The 17,990-nt window shown below is 41.2% G+C and overlaps 1 protein-coding gene across 1 annotated transcript in view; it reads left to right on the plus strand.

Moving 5' to 3' along the window:
* The first annotated feature begins 348 nt into the window (after positions 1-348).
* Positions 349-17,990, plus strand: part of chka (choline kinase alpha) — a 29,034-nt gene continuing 11,392 nt past the window's right edge. The window contains exons 1-5 of the mRNA XM_029433888.1: positions 349-869; positions 1,619-1,727; positions 14,198-14,311; positions 15,353-15,486; positions 17,684-17,788. Coding sequence (XP_029289748.1) covers positions 643-869; positions 1,619-1,727; positions 14,198-14,311; positions 15,353-15,486; positions 17,684-17,788 — 689 coding nt within the window. The 5' untranslated portion in view covers positions 349-642. The remainder of the gene's footprint in view (positions 870-1,618; positions 1,728-14,197; positions 14,312-15,352; positions 15,487-17,683; positions 17,789-17,990) is intronic.

The raw sequence follows: 17,990 nt of genomic DNA on the forward strand, positions 1-17,990 counted from the left end.
GTCCGGAGTCGTGCGTTTGAGTCTTCCTTCCGTGTCTGAGGCGTAACACATTTGGCAGATACTCTTACCTGGAACAATGTGCAATGGTAGTTTTAGTCAAACAATGCAATTCAAAAAAGCTGTAATCATTATGAATTTATGAAATTATAAATTATAAAAATGTTTTTAATAATAAAGTGAATATACAGAGTCAGGTGCGAAACATTGAAACACTAGTTTAGTAATAGTCCCTGAAGGCCCCATCGCGTTTGTTGTGGTCCTGCGGGATGTTGTCCGAGCCAACCAATGAGGGGAGGGAAGGGGCTGCTAAGCCTCACGTGATCCCTCCCTCTCTGCCCTGTATTCGCTGCCTGCACATCGGCACGTCCCTCAGACCTTATTCATTCTTTGCCGGTAGCGGAACCTCTTGCTGTCTATCTCAGTTACCAGACTTCTCTTCAAAGCTAGACACTTCGCATTTTTACCAACGAAAAATAAAGAAACAATCTGCAACACTCTGTCCTTCACACATTTACAGAGTGAAAAGACATTTGTAGCCGGATAACCGAAATACATCCTCCTGCGACACCAGATCAGCTTAGTCGCTCTGTGGCGTGTTCAACTGAGAATACTTGCGTTGTATTACTCTTGAAAAACCCCAAAATGAAAACCAAATTCATCAACGGGGTTTCTTCTTCCCCCTCCATGTCGCTGGGGCTGCTGGTGACCGAGAACGCCCTGCAGGTTCAGCCCGACACCGAGGAGGAATGCAATGCATTGGACCAGCCCGATCTGGACACCCAGTGCAAGGCTTATCTGTGGTGCAGAGAGTTCCTCCATGGAGCCTGGAAAAGCCTGGCTGAGGAAGATTTCCACATCACCATAATACGGTACCGTGTGGTTATTTGCATGTTTGATGAAAATAGGCCCAGTTGGTTGAAGCTAGTGTGGTGAGACTGCTAACACCGTCCAGGCTCATGATGTAGACGGTGGAAGGTTAAACCCGCCCTAAATAATGATAATGGTAATTAGGTCATGTTTATACTATTGTAGGCATCTCTATGTGGATCAAATGCAGCCTCTCTTCAGACGAGCAGACTGCAGTGATGATATCCTGAGCTGCACCCTACACAGTGGTGCTTACAGGACACTGTGACAAGATGTTTATCTGGAATATTGCTAGTACATTCATGTAAAGCTTATTTTATATCTATAAATCATTTTCAGTAGCCTTCATAGTAAGACCATAATTCACAGGCAATGTTCAGACTCCCAAAAACAAACCGCTGACAAAATAAATGAAAATCAATGTCGGGTTTTCTAATTGAGACATTGGTACAGTTATTTCTGTTCTCCTGCCAATAATGGTGGCAAATAATAATTTTCTGCTTTAGCTGCTCTTTAAATTCGTACAAACCTATTTTAGTACCAGTTAAACAGTACAGTTGAAGGATTAACAGGCATTAGTCGGGCTAGGTACGGTTCTATTATAGTTCAACATTTGACTAGATCTAATGTATCATATTCTATTATTGTATTCCTGTTGTCCTTATCTTAAAGAGTATAATAAAGAGTGAATAGTAATATTAATAAGCCATATATACCTGTAATGATTTATCATATTATGTCTGTCCTCCAGGGGTGGTCTGAGCAACAAGCTCTTCCTGTGCAGCCTCCCTGACAGCCAGGAGACTGTTGGGGACGAGCCCAGGAGCGTCCTGCTGCGCCTCTATGGGGCCATCCTGCAGGTGGGAGCCGCATCTCTTATTATTTGTCTTTGACACACAGCTAAAGGCTGTTGTTTTACTGTACAGAGAGTTACAAGTAAGCCAAACTCTACACAATGATGTGTTGTTATCTTAGAATCAAGTTTACTTCAGTAGTGTAGAGGTATTAGTCTAATTGTTTTTTTAATGAAGTGTTGCTATACTGCACACAACAGCATAAATTGAAAAATCATACACCGATTGTCTTTTAATTAGCTATACGATTGTTTGACTTGTATGCCTTATCGCAGAATTTACTTATGTTACTGGGGTCAAAGGTTACTGAAGAGCTTGAGTTGATAATCAGAGAAAACAACAAAGATAATACATATAACTGTGTGATGTGACAGTGCCTTCTCCAGGGATATTGTGTGTGTGTGCGTGTGTGTGTGCATCTGCAGGTCAAATGCTTATGTTGGTATGTTCAGGCGTGTATGTGTACGTATACGTATGTGTGTGTGTGTGTGTGCGTGTTAGCCATTGTTGTACATAATGATGTACCCCCATGGCTGTACATGCATGTGTTCTTTGCCATAGGCTTCCCAAAGGAGCGTGCCTTGGGCACTCTTGTTCCCAGGTGAACCCACCAAAAAACACGGTACAGTATGAGATCACTGAAATCTCAGCCTAATACAAAGACGTAACACACACTCATGTGGCTGACAAAGCTGGGAACATACAGTATGGAGGGGAAACAAAGTGCTGAAACATCTCTCCTGTCTGTCTCTTTTCTTCTCTAAACCCCTGCCTTGTGATTCAAGAAGTCATCTGAATTTTGTAACTAGTGTAAAACAGGAGCCCGAGGATGAATCGGCACATTTGCAGTTAGCTTAGCTGACAACAAAGTCATTAGCCCGTGCGCGGTTTGGTCCGGTGTTACTTCACAGTTTACACAAAAGCAGATAGATAATGTATCTTTTTGCAGCTCTCACGGTGGTTGCAGTTAACATAGAGAGATAGAGCCTAAGATGATATGGCTGTTGTGTCCAGAGTTCAGGATCCCAGTATTGCCAAGTGTAACAGAACTAATCTAAAGATGACCATTTGGTCACAGTGCATTGATTTCACTTTCAAATATTGATGACAGTTCAACAGTTCAAGTGACCTCCAGATTCTTGAAAACAGCATAATGTAATGTTCAGCTGGCGTTTCACCGTTTGAGGTGGTGTTCTTAGCACATGCAGTTTGTTTCAGCCTGCTGCAATAACAAAAGAAAGAAAGAAATGTCAAACGAAGACGCATGGCAGGCTGCTTTCATGCTGCTTTGTCAGCCTTAAAATGTGCCCATGGTACCTGCATTAAGTATTAACGAAAGAGTCTGTAATAAAAGCTAACCGTAGCTAAGTTTATTGCTAGGGATGTCGGAGAGAGCAAAAGCACTGAGTCCTTCACCAAGGTAACTGCAGCCATCTCTATTAGGACAGAACCGCCTCTCAGGAATTAGTCATGTCTGATCAAAAAGCTAATATGATTAAGGACTCAGCTACTAATGATTAAACAAAGCCTAACTGCACTGGAGACTGCGTTTCTCAGCAATGATGTTATGTAAATAGCATGTTGGATGAACAAATGTGTATATTTTTAGCCTCAGCTTTAGTATGTAATTCAAAGTAATGTCACATCCAACAGCCGGTTTTGAGTTGGGTGGTAGAGTATCATTTTACCCTCAGAGATAACTGCTATCTGATCTGTATCTCCGCTCTCTCTTTCTGGCTGTTGGGATAAGCAGGTAGTCAGGGGAGCGCAGCAATTAGTCTGACCAATGCTCTGCACTGTCAAGTCCAAAAGACTTGACCTGTGTTTGAACTCATACTGTACTGTCTGCACTGCAGGCATGTCTAGGTTTGGATGTTGACAGTGACACTCATGGACAGCTTCACATGTATTCATGGATAGTTCTTTCCTTTTTCTTTTGTTGATAGATGTCCTGTAATAAAGGGGATTCCCGACAGTCAAACAAAGAAAAATCAATTCCAAGTAAGTAACTGATGATGGTGCCACCATACAGTATATTCATCTGCCCAGAGTGTTGCCATCCAGCCACCACAACCCTCAGCAGCTCATGTTCCCCCCGATGATGTCTGAAAACGTTCTTTTGCTTCCCTAAATTCTGGTCGGTCTCAGAGAAGGCTGAACCTTTGTATCCGTGTGGGGTTTGGAGCATAAGATCAGAATCAAATCTAACGCAGTGTCCACTTTCTAACTCCTGGCTGAGCATGACTGTAAAAACTAAGTTGGGAAATGCTAAAGTCCCTGATTTCATTCAGTTTATACATTAAAGCTAGAGTGGGCAATGTAGTTTTAGAAACATGTATTGTTATATTTGTTGAAAATCTCTTTAAATCACAACAGCAATCTATAAATCGAATGCTCTGACAAAAAAGAGAACAATTGATATCTGTGGCTGTCGCAGGACTGTAATAAGTCCATCCAACCATTTCACTAAGCCCTAATGCCTGTCTATCTGCCTGCCTGTCTATCTTCCGGCCTGTCTATCTTCCTGTCTGTCTACATGCCTGCCTGTCTACCTGCGCACACGCTGCCCGTGCACTCATTGCGCATCACCAGAGTTTTCCACAAGCTGCTAGCTTAACAGCTGTGAGTGCTAACACTAGCCATAATTTGAGGTCTGAAGAGACATCAGTGTTGATAACTTGGCGGATTTCTCACTAGATTTAGCAACTTTTGGAGCTAGTGCTGCAAACTACTTTTATTGAAAAAGAGTTGGACATTGGGCTGGGTTTGCAGTTGGACAATTAAAAAATATCTAGCTAACTCTTGCAGCTTCTCCAAAGTACTTACCCAAGCTTTAATGGAAGACACTGCAGGTGAATAGTGTACACATTTTAACCAATAGATATCACCATGAACCGTCCTCATTAATTACTTAAATTAAGACAGTAAATTAATTAAAAATGTTATGTTTAAATATGCAAATTATGTTTCATTTGGTTGACATAATAGTCAAATGTTTTACAGAGGAATCTCCTGAAAAAATGTCAACAGCCATAAGACATTGTTTTTCGCCACGGGACAGGGTTGGGTGAGACAGAGGAGGAAGAGAGAGAGAGAGAGAGAGAGAGAGAGAGAGAGAGAGGAGGAGAAAAGAGAGCTGAGGGAAGAAAGAGAAGTAGATGAGAGGAGGAAAAGAGAGCGAGGAGAAGAGAGAGAGAGAGAGAGAGGAGAAGAGAGAGAGAGAGAGGTCAGAAAAGAGAGAGAGGAGAAGAGGATAGGAAGAGAGGAGAAGAGAGAGGTAGAGATGAGGAGGAGAAGAGCGAGAGAGAGAGAGAGAGAGAGGAGAGAGAGAGGAGAAAGCGGAGAGAGAGGATGAGGGAGAGGAGAGAGAGAGGAGGTAGAGAGGAGAGAGAGAGGATGAGAAGAGATGAGCGGAGAGAGAGATGAGAGCAGAGAGGAGAGAATAGAGGGAGAAGAGGGAGAAAGTGAGAGGGAGAAAAGAAGGAGAGAGAGGAGAGGGCGAGAGAGGAGAGGGGAGAGAGTAGAGGGAGAGAGAGAGAGAGAGAAAGGGAGAGAAAGAGAGAGATAGAGAGGAGATAAGAGAGAAGAGAGAAAAGAAGAGGAGAGAAGGGAGAGAGAGTGAAAGGATGTGGAAGTAGACCGGAGAGAAGGAAGAGAGGAGAAGAGAGGGAGAGAGAGAGAGAGAGAGAGAGGAAGAGAGAGAGAGGAACAAGAAGAGAGAGGAGAGAGGGAGGAAGAGAGTAGAGAGAGAGAGAGGAGAGAGAGAGAGAGAGAGAGATAGATGAGGAGGGAGAGGAGAGAGGTAGAGAGGAGAGAAGGAGAGAGAGAGAGAGGAAGGAGGAGAGAGAGAGGGAAGAGAGAGAGAGAGAGGGGAGGAGAGAGTAAGAGAGGAGAGAGGGAGAGTAGAGAGAGAGAGAGAGAGGGGGGGGGAGGAGAGGAGAGAGAGAGAGGAGAGGGAGGGAGAGTAGAGGGAGGGAGAGAAGAAGAGAGAGAGGGAGGGAGAGAGAGAGAGAGAGAGAGAGAGAGGAGAGATGAGTAGAGGGAGAGAGAGAGAGGAAGAGAGAGAGGAGAGAGAGAGGAGGAGAGTAGAGAGAGAGAGAGATGGGAGAGAGAGAGAGGGAGATAGAGAGAGAGAGAGAGAGGAGAGAGAGGGTGAGAAGAGATATCGGGGAGAGAGAGAGAGAGAGAGAGAGGGGAGAGAGGGGAGAGGAGAGAGAGGGGAGAGAGGGGAGACGAGAGAGAGAGAGAGAGAGAGAGAAGAGAGGGGAGAGATGAGAGAGGGTGAAGAGAGGAGAGAGGGGGGCGGAGAGAGAGAGAGGAGAGAGAGAGAGAGAGATGAGAGAGAGAGAGAGAGAGAGAGACAGAGAGGAAAAAAGAGAGACCAGGAACGAAAAAAAGGGAAGAGAGAGAGAAGAGGATTATACAACACCTTTTTGGATAACAAGTGTTCTCAAATGTTATATTTAAATATAAATTTAGGTGAAATCTACACACACAAATAAACCAAGTTAGTAAAAGACACGTGTCACTGCTGACAGCGGGAAGTACTGCCAAGCCTCATTACCAGTGACCTAGAAATTCCTTTATTGTGCAATACGTCATGACAACCCTTGACCCTCACACTACGTGGCTGAATGACAACTCCATGTCATGTGATGGTGGTGAGGTCATCAGCCAGTTATGTTACCAATGTGGCAGAAGCCTCTCTTCCCTCTAATCCAGCCTTCAGTTATCCCAGGGCTAATGCAGAAACCTCTTCTCAAACCACATGAAATATACAGATATTTTGCTGGTATAAATATCGCGAATGAACAGTTATTGTAACAGTTTGGAGCCTATTTATTCAAGTCCTTATCAAATCAAATCATCAACTCAAATTTATTTGTATAGCCCAATATCACAAATTATACATTTGTCTCAGTGTGCTTTACAGACTGTACAGGTTACGACATCCTCTGTCCTTAGACCCTCGCATCGCACAAGGAAAAACTTCCTAAAAGAAACCCCAAAATTAAAGGGGGAAAAATGGAAGAAACCTCAGGGAGAGCAACTGAGGAGGGATCCCTCTCCCAGGACGGACAGACGTGCAATAGATGTCGTGTGTACAGGATAAACAACATAGTACAAATACAACATTTGACAGAAATTATGTTGTGTTGAAAAAAAAAAAAGTATGGATGAATCCAGGAAAATGTCAATAAGGCTTCCCGGTGTCCAGCAGGACCAGGTCAGCAGCCGCTGTCACGATTCATGATCCTGACGTAAACTTTATCAGTGGCAACCTGCCACATGAGAGACAGACACTCCGGGGATGATACCCCGGATGGTGAGTTAGGAACAACATTTACATAAATGCATACAGATAGAGAGGGAGAAGAAGAGATGGAGGGGAGGAGAGAGGAAGAGAAGGAAGAGAGCAGGGAGGTGTCCCCCGGCAGTCTAAGCCTATAGCAGCATAACTAGGGGCTGATCCAGGGCAAACCTGAGCCAGCCCTAACTATAAGCTTTATCAAAAGGGAAAGTCTTTAGCCTACTCTTAAATGTGGAGAGGGTGTCTGCCTCCCAAACACAAACTGGAAGCTGGTTCCACTGGAGAGGAGCTTGATAGCTGAAGGCTCTGGCTCCCATTGTACTCTTAGAGACTCTAGGAACCACAAGTAACCCTGCAGTCTGGGAGCGTAATGCTCTAGTTGGTTTATAAGGTACTATGAGATCTTTAAGATATGCTGGAGCCTGACCATTAATTGATTTGTAAGTCAGGAGAAGGATTTTGAATTCTATTCTGTATTTTACCGGGAGCCAGTGCAGAGCAGCTAATTTCAGAGGCGTTTAGGGCCAAGTATAATAACTTCAGTTTTGTCTGTGTTTAAATCAAAAAGTTGCTAGACATCCAAGTTTTTATGTCCTTTAGGCATGCTTGAAGTTTAGCCAATTGATTGGTTTCATCTGGTTTAATTGATAGATATAATTGGGTATCATCCGCATAACAATGAAAGTTTATAGAGTGGTTCCTTATAATATTGCCCAAAGGAAGCATATATAAGGTGAATAGAATCGATCCAAGTACAGAACCCTGCGGAACTCCAAGACTGACTTTGGCTGTCATGGAGGATTTATCGTTAACAAGTACAAATTGAGATCGCTCAGATAAATAGGACTTGAAGCAGCTTAGTGCGGTTCCTCTTATGCCAACACAATGTTCCAGTCTCTGTAGTAGAATGTCATGATCAACAGTGTCGAAAGCAGCACTGAGGTCTAACAAGACAAGAACAGAGACAAGTCCTTTGTCTGATGCCAATAGAAGGTCATTGGTAACTTTCACCAGTGCCGTCTCTGTGCTATGATGAACTCTAAATCCAGATTGAAAAACCTCAAATAAACTATTATTATGTAAAAAGTCACACAACTGTTTTGCGACTGCTTTCTCAAGGATTTTAGCGAGAAAGGGTAGGTTAGATATCGGCCTATAGTTGGCTAAAACCTCTGGATCAAGACTAGGCTTTTTAAGAAGTGGTTTTATTACAGCTACTTTAAAGGATTTTGTTACGTAGCCAGATAATAGAGACAGGTTGATCATATTTAATAACGAAGTGTTGATTAAGGGTAAAACTTCTTTAAACAGTTTAGTTGGAATCGGGTCTAAAAGACAGGTTGATGGCTTAGACGATGAGATTGTTGAAGTTAGTTGGTTAAGGTTGATTGGAGTAAAACAGTCTAGATATATTTCAGGAGTTACAGATGTTTTTAAAATTCCAACAGTTGAAGTTAAGTCATTACCAATTGAGGTCAGGAGGAGATTAATTTTGTCTCTAATAATTATAATTTTATCGTTAAAGAAGCTCATGAAGTCGTCACTACTGAGAGATATAGGAACAGAAGGCTCTGTAGAGCTGTGACTTTCTGTCAGCCTGGCTACAGTGCTGAAAAGAAACCTGGGGTTGTTCTTATTTTCTTCTATTAAGGAAGAGTAATAAGCTGCTCAGGCATTACGGAGAGCCTTCTTATACGTTTTAAGATGATCTAACCAGACTAAACGAGATTCTTCCAATTTAGTGGAACGCCATTTACTTTCAAGATTTCTCGACTTTTGTTTTAGTTTGCGGATTTGTAAATTAAGCCATGGAGCTTTCTTTTTCTGTTTTATGATCTTCTTCTTTAGAGGAGCGACAGAGTTGAGTGTTATTCGCAGTGATGCTGCAGCGCTATCAACAAGATGATTAATTTGTGAGGGACTAAAGTTAGCATTGGAGTCTTCCATTATATTGATATTGAGTCCTGGTATTAAATTAAGTGCTGATGGAATCACTTCCTTAAATTTAGTCACAGCACTTTCAGATAGACATCGAGCGTAGGATATTTTGCCTACTGGCTTGTAGTCCAGTAACAAGACTTCAAAAGTTATTAAAAAATGGTCTGATAAAAGAGGATTATGTGGACACACTAATAAACTTTCAATTTCAACACCATATCCCAGAACAAGGTCCAGAGTGTGGTTTAAACAGTGAGTTGGTTCATGTACATTTTGACTGAACCCAATTGAATCTAATATTGAGATAAATGCATTATTAAGGCTGTCACTATCAACATCCACATGAATATTAAAGTCACCTACAATAATTACTTTATCTGTTTTAAGGACTAAATTTGATAAAAATTCTGAGAATTCAGATAGAAATTCAGAATACGGACCAGGAGGGCGGTACACAGTAACAAATAAAACTGGCTTTATTGTAATCACTGTTCTTTGACATGAGTTCACTTCTGCAGACAGATTAATGGAATCAAAGTGTCACACTGCTTCTGTTCAGATCAGATGGCTTTGAGCCATCTGTTCTTAATGAACTGAACTGAACTGAACCAGTGTGACACTTTGATTCCATTAATCCATCTCCTCACAGGTTTATGGACAGACATAACACAGTAGATAGGTATTGAGGTTAAAGCAGCAGCTGTCGGCAACGCACAATGCACCTGTTGCATCCCTCCAAGGTCAGCCGCTGAATATCTCAGTCGGGCAGCAGCACTGATATGGGAGTAGTGTAACAATTCAGTTTCCAATGTAATCAAATATCCAGAGAGGACATGACACGAGGACATGAGCCTACATCAGCCGTAAGACTGGTACCTCATATTAAAATAGAAATGAAGGATTTAGAGTCATTTAACCCATCCTAATATTAGGAGCAGTGGGCAGCTACTATATAGCAATCTGGTGCCTTGCTCAAGGGCACCTCGACAGTGCCCAGGTGGCGAACTGGCAGCTCTGCAGGTTCAAAAAGTATATTTAGTTTTACTAGACAAAGATTTCTGTTTCCTGTCAAAAAAACAGGAAATGGTGTGAGGGAGGTGCTTTTAAGGATGGTCTGAACGGTGAGCTGACTTGTCTGGGAGAGTCAGCCAAATTAAACAGATCACTTAAACAAACTGTAGCATTTAAAATAGGTCAGAGGAAATGAAACAGAGGTTGATGGAGGACCAGTCAATATGGGACCACCACTGTGTGGGACGTTTGTACAGCCTCTAAACCAGCAAGGGGTGAATGGCTTTGTGCATTCACATAACTAACTATATTCTGCTAACCTATATTCTCAATCAGATCTTACTATGAGTGATGGGGTCATTCCATAGACTATATATGAAGAAGGTCGACATGACCTAAAGCCCGCCCAGCATAAAGTGGAAGGGACATGGGCCAAACTGATATATCAAAGTTCATGTCAAATCTTTTCCCAAAGAGGGTTTCTGTCATTTTAGGTAGTTCTTATCACGCTGATGTTCAAGTGTTTGAACATTTTTCTGATAAATTTGCTTTTGATTAGTTTCTTATTGCTATAATATACAGGGTCATGATTGACAGATTTGATTCTCTGCCAATAAGCTTTCGGCGAGCTCGGCTCAGCACGTGTGGACGGGTCTACCGCACCCCGATCACTGCTAAGCAGACTCAGTCTCCAAATGAAGATAAAAGCACAAGATGCAGTTTATGGGTTATACATACATAGTGAAATAATTGAAGTTTCTCTTCAACATCATTCCAGTCTACAAAGTAGCTGCCTGACTGTCACTACCAAATTCAGTCACTGTATCTGAGTACAATTTTTGCTACGCCCCATTTGTCTTTATCACTGAGGCTAAATTTAAATTGCTGCAAGCAAGCGAACCAAAGCTCTGCAGATATAGGAGGTTAGTCCGTATGCGGGCTGGATGCTGCAGATCTGGGTCAGTACAACTACATTAACTGAAAAAATGTACTTGCTCACTCACTGAAATAGAGGAGGGATATGCCCGATAAGCCGACCCTGTAGGAGTTAGTCTTTGCTCTGCTTTACTCACAGGCTGCCAGATGGCTTGTTGAAAGGACAAATGCCCTGGGAATGAAGCAGAATGTGCTGCATACTGTTCAGGTGACAGACTTTTCATTTGTTGGTTGTGTTATTAATATAATAATGATAGAAACATTTTGCAGATAGGAAAAGAGAGAGGCTTGTGCTGTGTGGTTATTTGCTTTGAACACTGTACATGGCTGCATTCAAATCAAACACAACTTGATCCAGTTGAACTCTATACTGAATAAACTGGATGCTAATGTTATCATTTCAAATATTCTTGGAATGCTGGAAAATTCCAAGTCTTCTTCTTAACCAGCTCACATACAGTATATGTAATGAATATGAAAGTACAGTTAGTTTGCAGATGACGGAGCACTTTTCTGTCAATTTATTGATTATTCAATCAACAAATGTTTCGATAACAGAGTAGTTGTCATTTTTAGAGTAAAAAAAAAAGAACTGCTTCCAGTTTTTTGAATGACATTTTTCAGTTTTTATTTTTCTACCATCTTACAGTACCTTGGTTATTAGGAAATTGTTATGGCCATTTTCTGACATTTTATAGAAATGGTTAATAGTAAAAACATGAATTATTGTCAGATTAACCTATAATGACAAGAATTGTTAGTTGCAGCCCTATTATCAGTATTTTCCCTGGATGTAAGCACAACACAAAGACAACGTGTCACTTTCTGCCAGCTGTGAATCCAGCAGTTTCTAGAATGAGGAATAAATAACATCGCATAATAATACTTGTTGGCTGCTTTATCAACCTTGGCGGGTTCTATCGCTCAAAACTATAATAATAATAATAATAATAATAATAATGAACTCCCTTCCCTCTGATCCAGCCTTCACTCATTACAGGGGCTAATGCAGAACCTCGCCTCCACCCACCTTCTCTAATATTGCTCTCTGGTCAAGGTACATCCTGTTTGGATGAGGTAGGATGACTCTGTATTGATCCCTGTGAGGATTACACTACTACACACGCCACATCACTACAGTCTCACCTGTCGGATATACTGTAGATATAAGTGAACACCACAGTTGACCGTGATCATATAACAGCAACCACTAGATGCACTTATTACTAAAGATATGTATCTATGTCGATAGCCTCATACGGCGGTTACCGCTGATAACGCCGTCCTGACCGGCGGCCTCGTTGCTGAAGTGTAACGCTCACCCTCCGGTTCCCCCCCAGGTTAACACTGTTGGCTCTGTCAGCCCTGTTGCCTTTGTTAGCACTGTTAGCTGCTAGCCTAATTTAGCATAACAAGCTTATATAAAAGACATGATTTTATTTCCAATTTCCCTGGACACAAACATTGACGTGGCCCCCTCAAAGAAATCTGATTTGTCAGACGTCGCCCAAAATTCTTGTTAGATGTTTTATCGACCTTGGCTAGTCCCATCCCTCACAATTATAATAAATTAGTACTACTACTACTACTAATAATAATAATAATAATAATATTAACTGAATACAAACTAAGTTCTTACTTGCATTTTTACCTTCTATTAAGAGTGTAATGTTCAATACAGTAATACCATTTATTTCCAACTTTATCACAACAGATAAAAGTGTCTCCTTGAGTAAGAAGCCAGTATTGAGCGTCTCTGTAGGTGGTGCAGGACAGTCTTGTTTTGAGAAATATGACATCTGGGAGACAGGCAGTATTGTTTCCTTTCAGCTGGCTTCCCACTGGATGGTCAGTATGAAGCACATTCCCTGGCAAGTAGCCAAACCCCAGAGCTCAGATCCAAATCTCTCTGCAGCAAGTTATCTGAAGGTTATTCACTTAAGAGGGTTAAGATAGCACTATGCTATACTGGTGTCTATTGCAGTCATTTAGGGTTACATTGAAACACAACAGATTGCAGCATTAGCCAGTAAACCTAACACCTAAGGGGAATGTCATTAAGCTGTGGCCGTGCCTACCAAAGCCCCTCTGCACACCCCGAAAGCAACTGTATCAGAATATTTTGACTTTACTACTGTCAAAATATTGACTACTGCTTTTTCTGTAGTTTTCAACCCCCATCTCATGGTGAACGGAGGCTCAACTATACAGGCATAACTTTGGTCTAAATATTTTGTATTCGCTATGTTCTCATTGTTTGAGTTAAACTAAGAAGAAACTTTACTGGCAAATACATAGAAGTCTTGTCAAAACATGAACACAAATATAAATGACAAAGAAGCTAGCTAGCTTTTTTTGCTAGCTAGCGGCTTGCTAGCTTACGAGCTAGTATCATTTGTTTGAATTGAACTAACAAGTGTAAATGATCACTTGTTAGGTTAGTTTAGTTTAACGCTACTTTTGTTCCTCTCAACTCGGTCAGTGAGGGATGCTATCAGAAAGACAACTTCACCAATGGGACTTTCAGTTTCCCACAGTATAGATCTGTCTGCTAATGACCTCCTGCCTATTTGGTGAGAAGCCTGGTTTTCTGTCTTCTCTATACAATGGAGTGGATCAGAGTCAAGTTGGTGAGAAGCCAGCACACAGCTTTAGTCTTCCAGGCTCCAGGGCATGTGTTTGTGTTGGTATGAGAGAAGGTTTCTCAGTTAACCTTGAGCCTCTGTTGGGCTCCAGGCTTCGTGTGTTGGTGTGTGACTTTTGTGTCTCGAAGATACAGAGAGAATAGACGGGGCTGCCCTCTCTGCTTCAACAATTTCAACGGTGACTGAGTGGGCCAACTCCTCCTGGAAGTTTTAATCTACCTCTTGTATTCTCCTTAACCCTCTGACAGGCAAACCCAACTAACCCTAACCACAGCATTTCTCCTCATTCAAACTCTCCCATCCTTCTCCCCTGATTTCCATTCAATTCTGAATGCAAAGGAACCACATTATAGAGCATGCACAATGTTATAGTTGAATTGTCTGGATATACACATTACTTTATCATGAACCAAGCACTATTGCCGATTGTCTCAAATGGGCTGACAAGAGAATTGTTTCATTCGTGACTCAATTCTTACCATACTCTAACGTTCATGTTTCAGACATGGTGACCAGGGAAAGCTCTTTGTCTTATTTCTCATTCTGTTCATATTGCATTCTACAGCACTGGTGGGTAGTGTCTGTCATACTTTGAATGGTAAGCTGCTAAGTGTCTTACTATTGTGTGTTTTCAGGGGGCGGAGGCCATGGTGTTGGAGAGTGTGATGTTTGCTATCTTGGCGGAGAGGGAGCTGGGACCTAAACTCTATGGTATTTTCCCTCAGGGCCGGCTGGAGCAGTATGTCCCTGTAAGTCAACCACGTTGTTGGTCAAATGCACATATGTTACCTGCGGGATCTTTTTGAACAGGGGTGGACATATTCGGAACACCCTATGTTCTCCATTATTTGAATAAATTCAATTATTGCGAAAATTTATATTTTGTTGGGGTGGTGATTTGAATTTAACATAATTTTGGAGTTCTTTTATATTGTGGTGTACGTTAATGGCCGAGTATCAAAGCTCAAAACTTATTTGGTCCAGAGCAAAATGTGTCTGTGGACAGTTATTGTATAGCTGCCTATGTTCTTGAAATAGCTTATTTTGTTGAATAAAAAAAAAGTAGGGTATCAAAATCAAAACCCATACCCCTTGCTACTAGTATTGACTCTTTTTTTTTAATGACTCGGTCCTGTTTATTTTGCCCCTTTTTATATGATCTGAATGTGATTTGAGAGGACTATGACAACTTGTTGGCTTCTCTTCAATATAAAAAGAGGTTGCAGTTATTTTTAGGGGTAGGATTTGAATTAGATATGGTTAGGCATGTGATGGCAAGCATGGGAAAGAATGATACAACATTGTATGTATGTTTGTGTGGTGTACTGTTCAATGATGCATCATTGATCGATGTCCAGAGAGAATTAATAAACCATAAAACATCTGCTCTTCAGTAGTTAAACAGGACTGTGTTACACAATTCATTTGACTCATGGAAGAAAATCATTCTGACCTGGCCTAACATCATGTAGCTTTAACTGAGGAAGACAAGCAGCAAGTCACTCAAACAGATTCATGTTATCTTGTTTCAATATGTGTGTGCTGCCAAAAAGTGAAGGCCCTTCTTATAAGCTTTGTAAGACTTTGAACTTACACACTGAGATATCATGTAGGATGTCATACCATCAGTAAACTGCACGTAGCCTGCTCATATTTACCAACCGGGCCGGGTTACATCTAATGTAGCCGATAAAAGAATTTTACGTAAAAATCTTGCCTGGTGCAACTTCAAAAACCGTCGTCATGGTTACTGTTTGAATAAGATAACATTTATATTATCCTGTCCACAGAGTCGTAAACTGGACACCTGTGAGTTGAGCGACCCCAGCATCTCAGCGGAGGTTGCAGAGAAGATGGCCAAGTTTCATGTAATGAGGATGCCCTTCAACAAGGAACCCAAGTGGCTGTTTGGAACCATGGACAAGTAAGTCATTTAAGTCTTTGTCCAGTCCATTCGGACCTGTGTCGTCCTGTCCTGGACAATCTTCTGTCCTGGCTCGTCTATTGAATTAGAGATATTCAGATACAATTCAGTCTGTTCTCTGGCTGCTCTCCACGTAAGTCAACATGAAATGAGGTTTCAAATGAGAGGCTGAGATGAAAGACTGAGCAGATTTGAAACAGGTCCCACATCAGTAACAAATAGAGGTTACTGGAGGTTTTGAATCCAAAGATAGCAAGTTGTGTCACTGATAACTTATCGACAAGTATGAGGTAACACTTGGCTTATCATAATGCGCATCTGTTTTAATTTCTTTCAAGTTTATTTGTTGGGTGTTTACAAGGTATACATTGCACAATATTTGACAGCATGTGGTGATAAAGTCCATTATCCAGTTTCACTGATTTTCTGTGAAGGTCCCTAACTACTGGTTTATTATTTCCCCATGTTAGGTATTACAAACATTAATTACTCCTGCCCCATGACTGGTTTTGTAAATTTCCATGTCAGAAAGAAACGAGGATTAAGAGATCAGAAACATATTATGTAGACTTAGTTTATCTGGAATGTCACTGGAATTTGTTGGTGAGTTTTGGCAGAACTTACAAAGATGATTTGACAAAAGCAGGATTCCCTATATCAGCACTGTGTAATAATTAGTCTAGTAATGACATATATTTTATATTTTAGAGATTTGGAACAGATGCCAAACTTTTACTGCCACAGCCTATCTGATCATGTGGCCTTGAAGTTTAATAGACCAACAACAAGTGGACACAGGCTGACTACCAGCACTGCGGTATTTGAAAAAACCCCACACAGTTCAAGAAGTTACACTATGTCATAGTAACAACAATTTTCAGTGTTACAGAGTGGCTTTATCCTTCACTTTAGTGAGATGTAATAATCCAACCTAATCTCTAAACTCAGTATACTTTTAAAGCGAGCGTTTGTAAATGTTGTTGAACAATTGACAATTACAGGGTAATGGTAAACGATGACACAGCAGTATAAGTAGAGAACAGTCACAAGCAAACTGAGACATTAGTCACCATAAATTAATGGTCATTACATACCAAGCTAGGCTGTAGCAGGAAACTCTTTAATGTATTGAAATGACACAGGCTAGCTGAAGTTAGCTTGCAACGTTTGCTACAACCGTGTGTGTGTGTGGCATCTGACCGGTTCAGAACTTACAAGGGACGTCAGCTCTTTTCCTCCCGTTCCTCTCCTTTTCCTTTTTGTCTCCATACATTTGTGACAAAGAGTCAGACAGCCTCAACACAACTGCAAATTCTTTGCATTATCTACTTGTGCAGTTTTGACACGTTGGGCATATTGCATCCTGCAATGTGTATTGCTGAAACAATATTTTCTTCAGCCCCACTGGTAATCATATGCATCACACTGTTCCTTGTGAGCACTCAGGTATTGCAGATGACCTTGTGAGTGCTGGTGCATCTGGTTCATATTGATGCTTCTGAATGCTGGCTGTTGTCTCTGACATGACTTCACTGACTTACTCCTCCACATACAAATCCCACCTCCAACTATACAGACAATACTTTTAGTTGTAATAAATATAGAGATGATGTGATGATGGCGTTAATGATTCAACCAAAGCTACTATGGCTGTAGAAATAATATGGATGTTTTCTTTAAGGTAACTAGCAAGTAATTGAAACATTCTTTGAAAATGTGAGGCCTTGAAATCTATGGCCTTGAAAAGTACAGATCCAAATTATATCTGAGCTTCCAATGCAATCTTTTTTGCACCTGCACACACACGCTCTGTTCACACACGCACACTAACCCTAACCCAAAATCCTGATACTTTATTAATACTACAACTACCACGATTATAACTTCTACTACCACTACTGCTGTGATCACTTCAATAATAATTATTAACTATCAAACTATCATCACATTACAATGAATAATTAATACAGTACTGTAATAAAGAATTGATTGTAATTGTGTTTGTAGAAGAAGAAATGTTCTTGTGAGTTCATCATAACCTCTAATTCTCATTCATCGATGTGGCATCATGCTCATCAGTGATTGACTTTCACAAGATCACGACTTCACTGTGTGTCACTTCGCTTTATCACATAATACAAACATGGTTTTGGATGGAGAGGGTGGAGTAAATGTGTGTGTAACGCTCTCTCACCAGGTACCTGAGCCAAGTCATGAGGCTGAACTTCACCAGAGAGTCCCACCTGCGGCGCTTCAACCGCCTGCGCAGCTACAACCTGCTACAGGAGATGGATATGCTCAAGTATGTGTACACACACACACACACACACACACACACACACACACACACACACACACACACACACACACACACACACAGATTAACCTGTAAGCAATATGTTTTGAGAGAACACACACACACAAAACAAACACTATTATAAAGTTTGCACACAATTTAGATGTACTAACAGATTAGAAGAGCAGGTCAGTTAATTAAATAATTA

The sequence above is a fragment of the Cottoperca gobio genome, chromosome 6, assembly GCF_900634415.1.
Source record: "Cottoperca gobio chromosome 6, fCotGob3.1, whole genome shotgun sequence".
NCBI lineage: Eukaryota > Metazoa > Chordata > Actinopteri > Perciformes > Bovichtidae > Cottoperca > Cottoperca gobio.